This window comes from Pholis gunnellus, assembly GCF_910591455.1.
Source record: "Pholis gunnellus genome assembly, chromosome: 20".
Taxonomy (NCBI): domain Eukaryota; kingdom Metazoa; phylum Chordata; class Actinopteri; order Perciformes; family Pholidae; genus Pholis; species Pholis gunnellus.
In genome coordinates, this window is record NC_136547.1 from 18,862,489 (window position 1) to 18,881,505 (window position 19,017).

At 40.4% G+C, this 19,017-nt stretch overlaps 1 protein-coding gene across 1 annotated transcript; it reads right to left on the reverse strand.

Moving 5' to 3' along the window:
• Positions 1-73: 73 nt before the first annotated feature.
• olfm3a (olfactomedin 3a) lies at positions 74-18,533 on the reverse strand (the record flags this gene model as incomplete). Its single annotated transcript, XM_079181630.1, has 6 exons — positions 74-751; positions 1,063-1,169; positions 2,226-2,445; positions 3,717-3,872; positions 4,295-4,438; positions 18,414-18,533. The coding sequence occupies 6 exons, from the start codon at positions 18,531-18,533 to the stop codon at positions 74-76; spliced, it is 1,425 nt and encodes a 474-aa protein (XP_079037756.1).
• Between the last annotated feature and the right edge of the window lie 484 nt (positions 18,534-19,017).

Below are 19,017 nucleotides of genomic sequence, written 5' to 3' on the forward strand. Positions count from 1 at the left end.
TGACTAAAGGAAACATGGAGGTCCTTGTTTCACAAATGACGGCGCTTTAGTTGTGGTTGGAAAAGTATCGTGTTTAAGAGTCATCGTCGGTTTTTATGACATGGAAGAGGGTGACATTAAATATTACCTGGTGTCCGTTATTCCAGGCATACAGTGCTCTCTCTTTGGCGTTGTAGTCGAGCATGGACATATGAAAGTACTGGTTGTGGAAAGGAATGTCTATGTATTCGTAACTTGAAGTCTTCGTAGAGTAAGAGTAGTAAACTTTTGCCCCTGACAGGTGAGAGTTAGTGATATAGAGCGTCCCACAGATCATGAATGATTCACCCGCATTCCTTTTGGAGTATTCGGTGTTCCAGGTCTTCAGTACCTGCAGGGTGTCGGGATCTATCTGGGAGACGACGACATTTCCAGCGTTTTGATTGGTCGCGTAAACAACCCACATTCCCAGTTCGTCAGCCATGACATCAATGTCGGAGTATCCCCCCCACGTGTATGGGTACATGTTGTGGAAGCCGGCGAACTCCAAAGCCCGCTGAGCCAGCACGCTGCCTGTCTCGAAGCTGTACTTGACAATAATGTTGCTCTGGTACTTGTTGTAGTAAAGCGATCCATTGTAGACAATGTGATTGGTTCCCTCCCATTTAAATGGGAGGCTGTAGGTTCGGGAAACCACACCTGCTACAAAGTCGTCCATTGTCTTGAACTCACGCACAATCTTGCTGTTAGTGTAACTGTCCATATACCAAACCTACATCAGAGAGGATGAAGAGAATGGGCGGTGAGAAACAGCCGACATCTAGTACAACCATCAAAATAAACTATTTCCAACCTCTATTTAAATTATATATATTTTAGATGTATGTAATTCTCTTGCACGATGCAGAAATGTATTTCAAATGTGTGCAATTTTGGAACATCATTATAGATTAGCAGAAATCAAACCCACTCAATGATAACAGACAATCCCATCTTTAGCTGATATTCTAAAAACCCAACACAAAAATATACTGTACACACTGTATAGCCCGCAGAAAGCAGTCCCCTGCTTTCATAACTCACCCTGTTGTTTCTGGTTAATGCTGCAGGATCAGTCATCCATGCCCCAAACCGGGTTCCAGATGTCTTTATTGTAACAGGTCCAGTGATTTTCATTAATTTCCCACATGCTGTTAATAAAGAAATGCAAGCGATAAGATGTGCTGTGGTGGTTTTTGTCTCAAAACTAGAATTCTCAAGCCAATTTCATGCCTGTGCCACCAGAGAGTGTGCCCTCCGTGCATACTAAGATGGCACTGGCAGTGAGCTGCTTTATTTAACTTGAAGCATAATAATGCAACTGCTGCCTGTAATTTCAAGCAGCATAGCTTTCTCATGCCTAGCCCATATTGTTTCCTTTAATTTCTTTGCGAGCTGCTACATGTAAAGTGTAACACTTGGTTTGAGCACAATAAGCAAAGAACAATTTTTGGTACAAAAATGAAATAAAATACTTTACTTACTAGATTTATTTACCACAAGATGCACCTTTCATTCAAACCTAACCAGTGCCACCCACTCACATTCAAAACTAAAAATATAAAATACATAACATATAAAGTTAACATATTTTTATATATTATCTATACAGTATTTTTTTAATTTAGTTCTCAATTTATGGTCTTATTTAGAAAATAACACATTTGATTCTTCGATTTTTAAAGAAGGCTTCTTTAAAAGATTTTGGAACATCTTAATGTTTGAAGAGCTGAAGGCTGTCAATACACCAAACAGTCCACAAGAACAAAAACACAATGCCATTAAACATGTTTTAAAAGGAGCATATTTTTTGTGTGAGATGTAACACAACAGAGAAAAGCATTACAGCAACTAAAACTGGGATTCTAATAGTTACCTGCTGTACCGTACACAGGTGAAGTCTAATGAACACCAGTCGTACTAGTTTGTGGTCTTATACTTCGTAACTACAGGAAGTCAGGCTACAGAGTTGTCTTTTAAGATCTACGTTCCTCCTTTGGTGATTTTCTTCAGCAGCAGCAACAGCCGTATACAATGAGGACAAAAGACTATTATGACAGTAATGTAGTTGTTTCAATTCATGAAATCATGCAACCACTATTGTAACGCCACTAGTAATATTTATTCACCAGTACCATTGCCAGCACTGTCCCTAATAAGACAATATAAATCACTGCGCACTCACACAGGCAGTGTTCACCACTTACTTAGTTTGCCCATACAGCTGCGGAGCCTGCTGTCCAGTCGTAGGACTCGCTGATAGAGCTCGTCGTAGTCAAAGGCCCCAAGCTCCTCCTGGATACCTGTCAGCACTGCCGATAGGTTCTTGATCTCCTCCTTGAACTGGGAAATGAGCGCAGCATCCATCTTGTACTGCTCCAGTACAGGGATCAAGGGCTTCAGCTCGTCCATCTTGTCCTTAAGCTCCTGCAGAAGTGACAGTGACAGCAGCAGCAAATGGAAAACAGAGAGAGAGGTGGTACAATGTAAATAGGTGTGATGGTCAGGGACAAACAAAACTACAGTTTGTTTGACAGAGGAGCAAGCCCCGCCCTCAGCACATATTAAGTATTTGCTATCAAAAGAATATAACGGCATACCCACTGTGGAGACTGTGCCACTGGTGACTGATTAGGAACTAAACACATATCCCTTGTTGCTTCAGTGCTCTTTATATAATGTTAGCATATGTAGTCCCAAGAGACAGTAAGTGAACAGTGTTACTCATCAGGAGAAAACAGACTGACCTTGTGCTGTATGAAGCACCTAATGGAAGTATTAGCCAACCATGAAGAAATTAACTTTTTATTATTTATCCATGCATTTACCCTTTCAACTTGTGATAAACCACAAGTATCCACCATGTATTTACAAGGTTAACTAAAACACATCTATTCCTGTGTTTAATTACAATTTCCATATGAAATTCAGATGTGTTCTTAAACCACGGCTTCATCTCATTCCTGCCATGCTGGTGGTTGTTCCACACAGTTGAATGAGTCCAACTGAGTCAGTGGCTTGCAACTTGCCACATTAGAGATATCCCTACTCCCATACCAGCTGTGCAGTGCAATCCACACAGGACAACTGCAGCAGGAACAACAGCTTCTGAAATAACCGGAGAGATTGTAAGCGCTTTCTGAATTAGAGAGCTTTGTAGTGTACGTATTCTTTATTTTCATGTACACACAAAAAAAGGTCTGTACGCTGACAAAGAAGTTATACAGGCTCCTCAGCTCTTATCCGGGCTATTCTCAACGACTCAGATAGCAGGGACTATTATTAGCACTGACATAAAGGATGAGGAGACTTGCTAACACCCTCATGTCAGGGCTGTAACTATGACTCTGTATGAAAACCATTGTTGCTCAGTGGTTTTCATTCAGTGGTTTTAGGGGGATGTGTGCCGTTCTATCTCTTGGCCAGGGGTAGTGACTATCAGACAGAGCCAGTCTGGTAGTTTCCCCCGTTTCCAGTCTTTATGCTGAGCTAAGCTAACCAGCTGCTATAGCTGTAGTCTCATATTTACCATTAAGACATTGAGAGAGGCATCGATCCTCTCAAAAAGAAGTGTAATGGCATTTGTGAAATGAATGTCGCATGAAAAACGTTTCAGCTAAATATAGAGAAACTAAATAGAAAAGATGGCTTGAACATTTGATTAAACCAGGCAGTGATTAAACGAGAGTGAAGAATACCTGGAAGTTTCGGGCTATGATGGATTTCCTGTCATCCTCAATCTGTCTGAACTTGGTCCTCAGGCCCTTCATCTGGTTTTCCATCTTTATGACATATTGGAAATCCCTCTGAGTGCGCAGGTTCAGCACCTCGATGGACTGAGACATGTTCTGCACCTAGAATAAAACAATGATAAAAAATTACCCCAAACAGGGTCAGTAGTCACAAATCAACATTTAGCGGTATAGTGTAGTATAGTGTAGTATAGTATAGTATAGCATAGTATAGTAAAGTATACTATAAACTTGACATGTGAAGTGAGGATGACTTCCTCTCGCTGCAACAAATTGAAAGACACTTTGATGTATTTTCCCTGGTGAGGCTGTGTGTGCCCGAATGTGTGACGGGCTAATTTTGAAAAAGAACAAACGCACATGATAAAACATGCTTTAAGACGAGCATTACACTCCTCAAAAGAACAATAAAGCTTGCAAGAGCTTTATCCCTTCGTAATTCCCCATCTTTAACAGAAGAGTGTGTGCTTCTGTGTGCTCATGCTGCACTGGGGTGGTATAAATCCCCTTTTATATGTGCTTACCTTCTCTAGTAGCTGGCGGAGCTGTCTGCTCTTGGCATCTCTGGAGCACAGGCTCTGTTCCGGTGCCACCACGGTGCAGATGCAGCGCCCGTCAGCATCCTGGGCCGAGCTGTACACCTGCCAGCCCTCCTTTGGGCCGATAGTCTGCAAGCACAAAAATATATACGCACTAAGGTTAGATCGATATTTTAGATCATGTTTTTTATATATTATCATTGAGTTCATATTTATGTGACACCTGTTCTCTTGGGAAAGCTGGTAACCTCAAGTAATCCTCGATGCTACGGTGCTACATATGCATCCACTTTGAAAAAAACCTATACAGACAATGCCAGTGCTTTAGGCTATACACCTAAAGCACATATAAATACATTTAACAAAAAGTTATGGAAGACTTTTGCATAGACATGTGACTGCCTCCACTCTAAAACACCTGTAGGCCGTCTGCCCTTCAACTTGCAGATTTCTAAACGGGTGAAACGTTGTACTTAGTATTACATGTTGTGTTAAATATGTTGCCTGGTCTTCTGTCTGTTAGAAGGGATTGACAAGTGCATGTCTTTGTTAACAAAGTCCTGATCCTCACTGTTTGGAATGCGCAGCTTACACAGCCTATACCTGGACAAGCGAAACAGATATCCGTCATGTTTTAATGGTTGTAGTCACAGCTGTGTGAGACAATACTACACAGTGGATGTGCTATCATCAACCAAGCTTATCTTGTACCATGACCTGTAACCTCACAGAGTACGACATGTTCCTTGGCCTTTTAAATAATGTTTATGCCGGGTTACCACTGTAGTTAGTAAGCTATTAGTCAAACATGCTAACATTTACAGAACACATCCTTACACTGTGTTTTACGCCTTGTGTTTTTGGTTTGGAAAAAGGTAAAAAACAAAAAGGCACCACCCTCAAACCCTTTATATGCAGAGTATCGCTCTTCATTCAGACTTCTACATGTGGCTCCGAGTACAATATTTATAACATGCCCATTTATAACCAATCAAAATCGTAGTTTTGTTTATTTATGTGGTTCTTTTGACAATACAGTGTCTTTCTCAAACTCCAGCTTAAGTTATTTTCCTCTTACTATATTTCACATTCACACCACTGTGTTAAAACTGCGAGGTTACATAAAGACAATGCACAACATCTTTCCATTCAGAATCAAGTGTTCTCCATCTACATTACACAGTGCACTTTAAAAACTTTAGACATAAACTTTGTGTAAGTTCAAGTACTTTTTCTCAATTATTCACAGGAACTGTGGCCGTGCACTCTCTAGCAATAGAGAGATTTAGCTGATGCTTCAATCAAGCAAAAACAGACAAACAAGCCTGAAGATGCTCATATAAATATTCATGTTCTTTGTCACCAAGGACTTCGATGGTAAACCTGGACATCCACTATAACCCGAGTGACACATCTTAAGAAAAGGAAGAAGTAAGTTAGGAAGAAGGGGGTTGATGAACAAGTAGAATAATTAAAGAGGTGATTATATATGAAGGAAAACAGTATGCTGAAAAAAACAAACAATGAAAATAGGACAATGCTGATAAAAAACAAGAAAGAGGACTTGACTGTCAATTATGGGGAAAGAGATAGAGGTAGGAGAGTATGTATGCAGGCACATCACGACGGAGAAATACGAAGGCAGCAAGCATAAGATGATGAGATGGGGTGAGGAATAAACAGGGAGGGCGCCAACGTGTGCTGAGGAGAAAATGAAGGAAAACAGACAGAAGTAAAAACAAAAAAATAGGCAAATATATGGCATTGACAGAACAGTCCATCTCACCGATGCTTACCTATTAAAAATCGATTAAAAATCACTTACTAATGCATGACGGCACAGACATAAAAGGGTGGTTCCATACAAGCAGCGTCCAAATTATTAGTTTATCACACACAAGGAGCAACATGTTTTACCTTGTCTAGTTCAATAACGTTGCATTTTACTCATGAAACTATGTTGTTGATGAGACAAAGACTAATTTTTCAATATGCTCCATCTCTCGCTACGTTAGATAGAAGAAGATCAGACCCCCAGGCTACAATGGTTTCACAGAGATTCACGCCAAAGTCTAGTCATTAATCATCCTCACAAAACAGCATACAGCAGCTCAAAGCTCTCCCCAGCCGCTCGGCAGAAGAGTTTTCTTCTCTGCACAGGCATGACTTACACACACACATACACACACACACACACACACACGCATGAGTGGTTACAAACAGTATGTTCTGCACACACAGATGCATAACAAGTTGCCAAGACACATTTGTGTTTTCTCTGTAGTTCTCTTCTTGATCTGGTCGTTCTTGGCCATGGTTAGACTAATGGTCATTTTAAGGCTACTGTATATGCAGTAGTCATCAATACCTTTGAGGAGAAGTTGCCAACAGACAATATTTTGTGTCACCATTCAATATGTAAACCAGAAAAACAACAGCCAGATGGATCACTCCTCCATGTTTTATCAAAAAAGGGATCCTGTGGTTATCTGGCCAGTAGCCCAATCAGCACTAAGATGCATTAACGCTTTCTATAACTCGTACCAGATTTATTACGTCAATCAAGAATTTACATTTATTTTGACTAGGCTGTAAACTAATAATCTCACTTCCTGGTGGTTTTAGAAGTTTTTTCCTGAAATAATTACACATAATACGGTGTTTCATTGCAGCCAACTAGGGTTCCTGCCAGTAGTTCCGGTGGAGGTTGACTCCCTGCCGGGGCTTAAGCATTGGGGAGATGATTTTTTTTTAATCTAAAATGATACAAGTAGCAAACTCCTTTAAGGAATCAGTGTGTAGGTTGTGTGTGTAGCGTAACATGAGCGAGTGTGCAGTTGAAAGAGGGAGAGACGATGAGTATGCAGTAGCAGTAACAGCGATTTACTACAAACCATCATTTTGCCCAATTGTTTGTTATGGCATCCACAGGGTTCCCTGATATTGACCTGTTATTTGTAAAACAGGCCTCTATTTCCCAATGACTGAATACAACTGACTGACTAAAAGATTGTAAGACAGTCGAGTAGCCACTAATAATGAACGGTCATGACTTTATTACTTTTATTGCTGCACACAAGGTCAGTCTCACTTTTGAGACTTATTGGAGCCAAGAGTGACATTTACAGTACATTATGACTGTATCGGTCATCTGGCCAACTGGGAATAACCAAGAAATGGAATTCTTGTTGAAAAACTGTATTAGACATGAAGCTATGTATGATTTGTGCACGGTCCTTGGACTTGGTTTGGCCTCAGAGACCTTCCTTCCTTCTTGGCATGCAATATGTGAAGAGGCTCTGCATGTCTGGAGGTTAAGATAGGATTGTTCTTTTAGATGTTTCAGCGTCCTATGTTAAAAGTCTGAACCAAGGTTTGCACAACATTGTGTTACCGCTCCATGGTGGCGTGATTATACATCCATCTATGTGACACAGGATACACTGTAATAGGCTGAGCAAATGGAATGTTACTTTAGGTTTTTGATATGACTGTGTCTATGCACGCTGTACCAAGATCTTCTCTGGCCAGATTTGTGTTGTAATAGACTTATATATTCAAATAAGGACAACTGGGGCTCATGGAGTTATTCTTTTAACCGTTAGTGACGACTGCCTTGAAGCACAAGTTTTGGAGGTATTCTTAAGATTATCTGACGTGAACAGGTTCATTGTTTTGTGTTGTGTGACCGAGGGGGTTTATTGCAGGACTAGTTTACTGTAAGTGCTTGACTTAGCCTAATATTGCTAAAAGGTTACTAAAATATGCTATTGATAAATGTATATATTAGTAGCATGTATTGGCCAGTGTACTCCTGTAATACTGTATTTGCTGTAGCTAATTGTAGTCCATCAATATTCATGGTCCCCAGACGATGAATCGCAGTTAATTTGGTGATCACCCATCTTATCATGTAACAGCACCACAGGTCAAAGTTTTTGCCCCCTCTGCATTTTCTTGATGATTTGGCAGACGTGGTCATGATTACCATCCTCATGACTTTGAACACCCCCTTGACTTTTGCTCTGGAGTTACCGTGATGCTGACATTTGTGGTTTTAAAAGAAATGTCTCATCAACTATTGGATGGATTGCAATGACATTTCGTACAGACCTTTATGCTGCTCTCAGGATGAATTGTAATAACTTCTGATCTCTTAACCTTTCGTTTAGTGTCATCATCAGGTCAAACCTTAATGTTTCGAATACCTACAAAACCTATGTCATTCCCTTAAAGATAAAAAAAGATTTATATACAGGTATATATATATCTACAAACAGCTACCAGCCTATACTCCAAAGGTCTTTCCTTTACTCTGGTGACTCTTTACAGCCATGAAGACAGCAGGTATCTCTTCCATCTGCAGTCTCCACTCACAGTTATGCACAGCAGATCTACTGGCTAAGTTTAGATTTTTTTTTACACCAGCACCAGTCTGTTGCAAAATAACCACAGAAACATCTGTTCTTATACATCAAACAAATCATTTTGATTCATAATTGTACAGTTTGTACTGCGGAGTTAAGAGTATGCACGTTTCCATCAATTAAAAACATCTCTCTCTCTGCAGCCGACTCCCTGAGGCCCGTCCTTTACTGCCGGTCCTCCCCTGTGTCTCCAGACAAACCACCTGGTAACCAGGGCAACTCTGCATACGTCATTTTCTTTTTAATGATTCTGCCCAAAGTGTTGCCTGCAGCTCTGCATTTTCAATTCAATAGATATGTGGCCGTGATGGGCAACACAATCAAAAAGGAGATGATTCGTGTTACATTTCATAGTAGAATTCCAAGAAACAAAAGATCATTATTTGTAAAAAAAAAAGCAATTTATTTGTGGCTCATTATCAGAATCAGGAGATAAAGCAGGCAACTTTCAAAGATTGTCCAGCAAGTATTTGCTGTCCTAAACACTGAAAATGAAGTATATCATTTATGAAATGAGATTGATAGACTTGCCAAGCTGTTACGACATGTAATAGTTGGACTTCCTCTTTGCCAGTAAGTACATTTATTGAAGATGTTAGATTAAAATAGAAGATTTATGGATGTTTTCTTAGAATTAAACATCATAAGTTTGAGTGATAAACCTATTTTATTGTCATTTGTTAAGTTCCATCAGCAATAACCAGCCACCGCTGCTGTTATTTGCATCTGTACAGCTTTACTTGCTCACAGCTGACATGCTGCACAAAAAGTGGATTTGATTCCAAATCTTGGATCACTTGGTAAAAAACATGCAAAGTCAACAACACCCACAAAGCAGAAACAAGAATTTTAATGAATTTCTCCGTGTGGAAGATTTCATGCTCTTCCCAGCAGACAGGTATCCTGCCAATTACACACCTAATTGAATCCATTTTGCTGTTTGTTATTCTGTCATCAACATCTGTTTTACTTTGCCTACTTCACACTTAATCATTTCTTAGTCCTCATCAACCTTTTGTGTGATTGAGGAAAACTCGGAGGGGGTTGATGAGGGAGTGACAGTGAATGTAAAGGTGAATAAAGACCGAGTCACTGAATGATGTCAGGGAGACTTAGCTGCAGTCATCAGATCCGAATCACTTGCTTCGCCCTCACCCGTGACCGTGAGACATTTACGATTACGGTTTTTAAAACACTGGTGAAAGAGGAGGAATATTAGGTTGGGTTGCTTCCTGCTTTACTTTTTCATCATCAGTTCAAAGTAAAATATCTTTGTTTTGTCTCTGTCATCTTGTCTTTTTGCGTCGCATGCATTTTATTGGATATAAATATAATCCAATTGACTTGCTATGTATACTTAAGGATCTTTCTACACTAGTAATTTTTCCGACACTTGAGTAACTTTTCTATAAAAAGCACAACACACCTAACTTGATAGAATATATTTTTGCTGCAAAACTAGTTGGACTCTAGCAGATGAACTATCCTGTTTAGTGCTAAGTGAATTTGTTTCAGCCACTGCCAAGATTCACAGCAAGTCCGTATACTGCAGATGACTGTCTGCACCGTAAATATATATCCTCGCCCTGCTGAGCGTGGCCTCGGTCTCTTAAACTTATTTCTTTGTCTGGTCTCATGATTGCTGATTCCATTTGCTGTATGGGTCGGGCAATTAGAGGAACTCCCCGGAGAGGGATCAACAGGTGAGATGAGAGGCTGCAGTGGCAGAAATCAATGTGTTATAAATACAGTCTAGATAATCAGCATGAGAGGCATCCAAATACCCCGAGCATCATCTGGAGCTGCAGACAGGCAACAAATGGACACAAATAGTCTAATTCTAGGGAGCCATTATTAATGTTTTGCCACTGGAATGTAACATATGGTGGTGCAAGCGTACTCTCAGCAGGCCATTCCTCAAGTGGCACCTTCCTCCCCACAGCTGCCAGACAAAGTGGTGGATGGAGCTATAAGGTGATGGACTGAAAACGTCTCTTATAAGTCATTCATGCCTTTACAACTTCCCTCGCTTAGATCATCTGTTTAGATCTTTAAAAGCAGTTACCAGACAGGATAAACAAATGTGTTTGGGAATTAGTCCTGCATCTACTTTGCTTTGCAATCGACCTGCTTTCAACTCAGAAGGTTAGAATAAGCATTGTGTGATATTAAAACTTAAAAAAAACAGCCCTATTAATACATTTAGAGACAAATCCATGTGTCAGTGATGCCAATAAAGCTAAAACTCATATCACAGTTAGGCTGCCGTCCTGCCTGACACAAGACAGAGACCTAAACAGATGCTATCTATCCCGTCATCTATCAACCTGTCCAAACAAAAAGCCGCCAGGGTATTGGAGGCAAGTGAAGTGGAATGCGCATGTCAGTTCTGTAACTGATGATCATACTGCTTAAATGAGTTAACATTTTAGCTCTAATGGCAGGGGAAAATAAACTCGCATGTGCAGCCAGCCCTGTAACCAGACTGAAGCCGAAGTCCCAGACAGCTATGACAAATGGTAACACCGCTAAACACCAGGCAACGGCATTCCTGGTAACTATGAACCTGAGACGATAAAGGTTCCAGTAAGATACTGACAAAAGAGCTGGTGCATACTACGGAGGGAAAGAGGGAGGGGCAAAAGACACAGCGAAAGAAAATGCCATCGCTTCTCTGAAATGTGACTGTGATGAAAGGCGTGCAGGGAGATTAATTTCCTCGAGGTGTTTCCCCCTTCTCGCCCATTTTGACCCCAGCAAAGAGAAGATTGAATAGATAATTCTGCAGGAGCTCGGCACATTCTGCCCTAGACAGTCCCTGAATGAGACATAACATTATCTCGTTCCCACCCTTGTGCTTCTTTCTCTAGGGTTGTGCTTCAGCGAGTCTTCTGGCTGAACAAGACGACATGTCAGTCACGAGCACCACGGAGGACGATAATGAAACAGTCATCAAACATTTTCGGTTGGAGTAAAGCCAGTGGACATTTTTCGGGCCACACTGAATGCTACATGCATACACGAGCAGAATACTAAGCAGCTGTGACATTGCTCTGACGCAAATCTTTTTCCTCAATATGCTGAAATGAAGTCGGGTTAAAAATGTCTCAAATTATGATGGGCAGTAGAGGCAGTAAATCAGTGTTACCAAAATGAAAACATAGGATTAGTAAGATAAGAATGGTGTATTTGATGACATTTTACAGCACCCTCATCTTCAGCATTACTCTTTTGGGATTCTCTTCACAGGAGGAGGCTCTGTAATTGGGATTTGTACTTATTTTGTTGGTAAATCTAGTGGAGCAGAGTACCGGGATAAGAACCCTCCTTCAATTGAAGCCCAAATCAAATCTATGTCATCAAACATGCGCATGTCTCAGCAGCTTTTCAGGGGTAAGTGTTTGTAAAGTGGGAGTATGCTCATTAGTATTACGTAAGAAAAAGAATTTTTCTGAATCATGGAAAAGGACATTCCTGCCATACTAATGTCACAGAACCCGCAGACTGTTTAAAAAAAAGATTGCGGCAAAGTTAGTTCACTTGATTATTTCTTCTAACCTTTGAATTTTCTCCTTCTAATTATGCTCCGCAGTGGTGTCAGTGAGATGTTCCCTTCAGCCTCCATTCTGATGTAGAAGCAGAAGAGTGTGCCGGAAAATAACATAATGCATAAATTAAGGATGTATGTGTTCACGCTGGCTCGGTATCAGCGGGGCAATAAGCAATGATCGCAATTATAGGATCTACTAGGATAAAACCGTCAGAGGAATGCTTTAAACTCTTAGATACCATTTCATTAGTATGTGCAGTGTATTCCATGACGTCCTTTGAAGTTATACGGCAATTTAATTGCTGTAATAAACCTATGTCCTATATTTTTACTTCAGTGAATGATTCTGTGTTTCTTAGAATACCTTTCAGCAACTTTGAGAGTGCCTTGTTGCTCCAAATGTGAGCACGTTATATAGAAACTCACAGTAGCTAGCTGGCTAACTAGTTTGTGGCCTCTTTCATGTCGCTGGAGGCTACTGCTGCACGGTATGAGTGGTGAACATGTGTGCACAATTGTGAGACAACAAAGAAGCACTTTTTTTGGTTTTGAAGATCAGACACCAAAACCGGATGCTTACAATTAACATTTAAGGCTGGTATTGACCTCCACTGTACAGCAGCTGCACTGGAAATCTACAATTGACCGTTCGTACTTCCCCCGAACAATGATTGTCCCAATTATGGCTAAAGCGTCTAAAGGTCTGTCAAGCTTTGGATTTCTCCACATCTCCACATGTTGAAGCTGTGTGCATGGGGCCATAGCAAGAGTGATACGTGACATCTTATAATATATGTATGTATGTATGTATGTATGTATGTATGTATGTATGTATGTATGTATGTATGTATGTATGTATGTATGTATGTATATATACACACACACACATTTGTGGAGGGTGGTTTTCTAGCCTTTCAAAAAACAAAAATACAAGAGCGAAGATGTAAATGGAATAGAGAGATAAGGATAAGAGCGTGTGTTCATCTCGTCTAACACAGGCTGCCATTTTTAGAATGCATGGCTTCCAATCTTAATGCCTACATAACGCAGTATTGACTTCTAATGAGCACATCATGTCAGCTAGTGTGTCAGCTAAGCAGCCGAGGCTTAACTAGCTGTACAATCGATCAATTGTTTTATATCATGCACGTAACCATCACAATGATTATAAACGCACCATTTACAAGATTCTCGTTTTTAAAACGAGCGAGCTAAAGCTGATCAGATCTGCCAAGTTGTCACTTCAGCTGTGACCACTGATGGTTTCCTGCTATAGAACAAGAATCAAGTAACAATTGTTTCCAAAATGTATATTTTATTCATTTTGAGTGGTAAATTTGCCCCAGATATAAGTGTGTATATAAACTGTGCGAGAATGAAAGGCTTAGCAATAGGACTAAGAAAAGAAAAAAACTTAAAATACACCAAAATACAAAATAGACACATTGCAAGTATTCTTGTGGTATACTTTAAGTTGTAGGTAACCTACATTAACTCAAACTAAACTCTGCTCTAGTAATACATCGTCAGCCGAGATCTGCCTCTCTGTCTAAAGCTACTTAACACGTTATATTACATTTTACCTTTGCTAGTAAGAATTTAACAAGCAGGCCCATAATCATCTCGCTGCTTGAATGAGTCCAGTATAAATTTATTGGGACCACAAATGTCTTCCACTCCTCTCCAGTCCAGCCTTTAAGCTCTCATCCAGCGATATGCACGTGATATGGGCTCTGCCTGGGCTGTAATTACTGTAATCATGAGGGCAACAGAGGGAGAGGGTCGTAACTATGCCCCCGGTAGTTTCAACATCATGTCTCAACTCCTGTAATTATGGCTTAGACTATTATTAACTGAGCTGCATTCACCCAGAGGAGTGAAAAAGAGCTCAAAACAGGGGAAAGTCACTTTAAAGACTCATAATCATCGTATATAAAAAGACAGCAATTTCAAGCATTTCCTAATGACACACATTAGTATAATCTCTGCTCATGTATATCCTTTTAGGTAGAATAGTATGGACGAGACGCCAGAAAAGGGCAAAACGGCACGAAGCGTGCAAGAACAGAGGACTGTTCAGATGTACCTGGACTTATTCGTCACTGTCAGTACACGGACATCTTATTACTAATCAACAGGATTAATTCACGTGCCTGACAAACATAAGCTCAATTGAATTATTCATAAAATGTTCCTTCCCCACATACCTAACACCTGACACATCCTAAAGCACGTATTAAAAGAAAAGTGACAGGAAACTCATTAGAACCTCACACAGACTCAAACCGTCGACCATCTGCCTGAGACCGAGCAGAAAGCGCCATATATTTACCCTGCTGCTGGTGGAAACAATTCACACGCATCATCAGTGGACTTTCTTTATTTCCAGTCCATCAGCTCTGACTATACCCCCTCCCTGCTTCAAACATGAAACATGCAGCTTCACAACTAATGACTTTGCTGGCAGTCTTGTGGCTGGCTGTTTGCTTTGTTTGTGTCGACACATATATATATTTAGAGGGTGTCATCTTTAATTTGGCCCCCAGTGGAAACGGTGATGTGAAATATGAAATAGGTTGTGCGCATGTGTAGGTGTTCGCCTACAGCATCTCTCATCTTTTAATATGGCGTCTGTGGCAGACAAATTCTCCCACCGAGCCTGAGTGCATCATCCGCAAAAATGCTAATGCAGGCTGGAAAAAGAGTCTCAAATAAGCAGAAACAGCATCAGCTCCTGGCAGACGACACCTTCAGCTCAACACACAATCATCTCAGAGAACGCCTTTTTATGTTCCAGATGATTAATGATCAACAGGACGTCGTATTTATGAGAGGACTAAACATTTTTCTCCCCCAACCTTTGCAGCTGTGATCACATTTTAGGTCGTATTTTTGATCAAAACATAAACAATTTCAACAGAAGCTGAGGCTGAAAACTGTTAGGTGGTAAATTGGCAAAAGTTACATTTAGATTACAAGTGGATCGGACTTTGTGTGTGAGTGCGACTGCAAGTGTGTGTGTGTGTGGGTGTGTGTGTGTGTGTGCTTGTCTGTCACCTACTCACTGTGGCTAACACAAAGGGCAAGTGCCTACACAAAGCTCCATCCCACTAGCATTGGAACGTAATCCCCAAGAGAAACTGCTTCAAAACATCCACATGATTCACTGTTACTCCAGTTCTGTTCAACGCGGCCATGCACATCATTTGTTTTTTTTATCCACCAAACATATTGAGGAGAATTAAGGTTTGCTAGGAACCTGTTTGCTGTTACTAACCAGCTGTTACTTCGTATCCCAGGGAACAACATGGCACCATTACTGTAAGCACAAAAGCCCCGTCCTGACAATACATCGGTAGGTTTAGCATAGCTGAAATACATTAAGTCCCTCTACAGTATCTACTGCTTCATTTCATTATTAAAGAAAAACACATTCAGTTGCAAATGTCAAGTCATGACTGCTGGTGTAACTGGATTATTGTAGGTACTGTGATACTGGAAATACGACTTTGGCAGCCTATTTCAGACTGGCATTAACAGATCATAAAAAAGAGTTATAACCAAAGACAATATTGAAAAAACAGAAATGAACGTGATTCAACCTAAAATCTCTAAATTGATTTTTTTTTTTTTACCATTAGCTTTGACGATTAAGGAAAGATAGGTTTAGTGAATTTTAAGTGGGCAGTTGAATCCTGTCAGCGGTCTGACGTCAGACTCCTGGAGTCTATTATAAGTCTCTCTCTCTCTCTCCTCCAATCAATACGTCCTCCAGGTGCAGGATATAATGTGTAATCATAACACACAAATTCCAGTCATCATTTTTATCATGATGAGAGTAACACAATGCCGTTAGCAGTCACTGTGTAATTACCCGGCTGGCACAGACCATAAGGGAAAACTAAATATGCAAATATTTCATTTTCTCACAAAGGCTCCTTTGGGATTCTTAGTGTACAATGCAGAGGTAACATCTGCCGGGATCACGCCACACTACAGCATAGGGGATTCCATACCATTCGCCCCAACTTTAGCAAGTTCATCCAGAATAGATCTATGTTTTAACAGGTTATTTATATATTTTGTGTTTTGCAGAGACATTTACTTACATACCATGGAGGTAGAGGCTGCCACCCCTTACTATAATGAACAAAACCTTGTGTATAACGTCTGACAGCCTGTGAGTGACAGCTTAATAATCTCAAGCTTAGCATATTACTATAAAAGGTTTGCCTTCCCAGATCTTTTTAAACACTGATGCAGAAAGCAGCGTGCTAGCAATTTGCATGCAGGTCCTGCTCCAGCCATATCACATATTCCTCAATGGCAGCGGTGTATTCTATTGATTTAATCAAAAACCGATGAAAGATAGAAACTGAACTGAATGATAGTCATCAGAGGTAACACTGCAGAAATGTATTTCTAAAATGTAAAGAGGCTAACAGTAGATATCAAGAGCTTTCTGTTAACACAATAACAGAAACCTGTGGACCAGGGATGCACATGTCTGCAAAGATTATTTTCATTTCTGGTCAATGTATACATTACACTTTCACTGAATTGCTTAAATAAAGTGTTGAAAATAACAAAACTGACGACATCAAAATGCCTTTTCTGTAAGACCACCAGTGACAAAAAAATAAATAATTGGAAATCATAAGAAACTGAAAAAGCAGCAAGATCTCACATTGGAAGAGCTGAAAACGCCAAACTGCCAAATTGATTTTATCGCCTACTTGTTTAAGGACTATGAGAGGATCAAGGATCTCAACACTATGTATAAAGCAGTATCTGGTATTGGGAATACCATTGTGCTCTGCTTCAAAAGTTTCAGACAACTGCATATGAAATGATAATATGATGATGAAATGATAATGATAATGTTTTCTCCCATCCTGTGGGTTGCTGCATAGCAAGAGAGCGGTTGTGTGGAGAAGTTTCAGCACCAGCAAGCAGACAGCTCCACACCCTCACCAGCAGAAGACCCAGAGCCACATATTGATTCCTCTATTAATCATAAGGGACTTTGAAAGGAGTTGTCCTTAAGTCACAGTTATTCCAGCTTTCCCTGAGTACAAAACTACAAATCACTGTCCATGCAATTCCCTCAAATTTACTTTATGCGATTTGCACAAAGATAAACCAAATGCTGACAGGAACACAGTATTTAATTCAGACAGAAGAGAGACTGTCCTTGGTGGACAAAGAGGTTTTTCCTCTGAGACTGAGTCTTAGGCGTCACCATGTGTTAAAAACAATCAATAGCCTGTGCTGAAATGATTGTCTCACAATCGCATCACAACACATATATCTTACAAATAAAAGATGATCCACACGTGGGCAAGATGGGTGCATAGGCTGAAAGTGATCAGTCACACAAAGGTATTGTGTTTCAGCATAAATCCAACCTCAGAAATTACAATTAACGCAATCATATTCAGGGGAAGTAAGACGCCGATTCGATGTTCAGCCTATTATATGCATGATACAGTACTTTACATTTTTTTTCTTAGAAATAAATGCAATGAAAAGCGGGAATTAAATATGTTCTTGCTGGTCGGGAAAACAAGGATTTCTGATATAACAGCATTTAAATACCTTCCTGAATGAATAGAGTATTTGCCAATTCGCCATACACATGATCCACTAACTAGCACTGCATTTTCAAAAGTTTTAGAATTGATTCATGTTGCTTCAGCCCACCTTTGTGGAGGAGCGCGACATGCATACTGATTAGCCTATTCCTATTATATTTTAAAATCATTATTATTATGGAAATAAGTGCAGCTTGATGAATTACACCTACACCGAAGTGCAGTGCGTGCTGTGGATTTGTGAAGCTCTTTAAAATCTTGTCTAACCAGCTTTATATTACTGGTGGAAAAAGAAGCATTATTAAATTGTGGGACGTTTGAGTGAAGTTTGGCATGACATCTTCCGTAAAAGAAACTGACACGTATCGGGGCGAGGGTTAGCCCGTACTATATAGACAGGCTACAGATGAAGCCTATGTCCTAAAACCCGAGTGAAATACAACCGTAAATAATGAGCAACGATTATAGCAACGCTCTGATATGAAACAAGTGGCAGTACGCGATTATAAAATAACATGCAATAAGAAACTCACCAGAGAGGGGTATAATCCGAAGATGGTGAGGGAGAGGACGGGGTACAGGACGCTCAACAGGACCCGCATGATTACGGGCTCCTGGCAGCCACTTTTCTCCAAGGCGCAGTCCTTTACCATAGAGCTTCTGTCCTCTTCTTCACCTTACCACGTCTCTACTGTAGTCGAGCCACAGAGAGAGCGCTCCGTCGGCGGCACAGGGTCCACACGTTCACCGGCATCACACCCACCGCTCCCTGGCGCTCCGTCTGAAAGCACAGCCGAGAAAAAAAAAAGTTTTGAGCGAGGGGGAAATATTCAAATATTTTAGTTCCAGCAGACTGCGGGGGGAGGCGCACCCAGGGTGGATGTGACATCACTCGATGGGTTTATCTATCTACCCACCCATCTGTAGCATCGTTCTATAGTATCATCTTTCTCTATCTATCCAATACCATGACACTGGGATTTTGATGACCTTCATATTCACCTTCATATGTTGTACAGTTGTCATTTAAAAGGAAAAAAGAAGAAACATACGTGTTTATTTCAGTGCCAATACCTCTTACTATCACTATGCACTCAAGATTCTGCCAAAAAATACAGGTGCGTGTGTGCGTGTGTG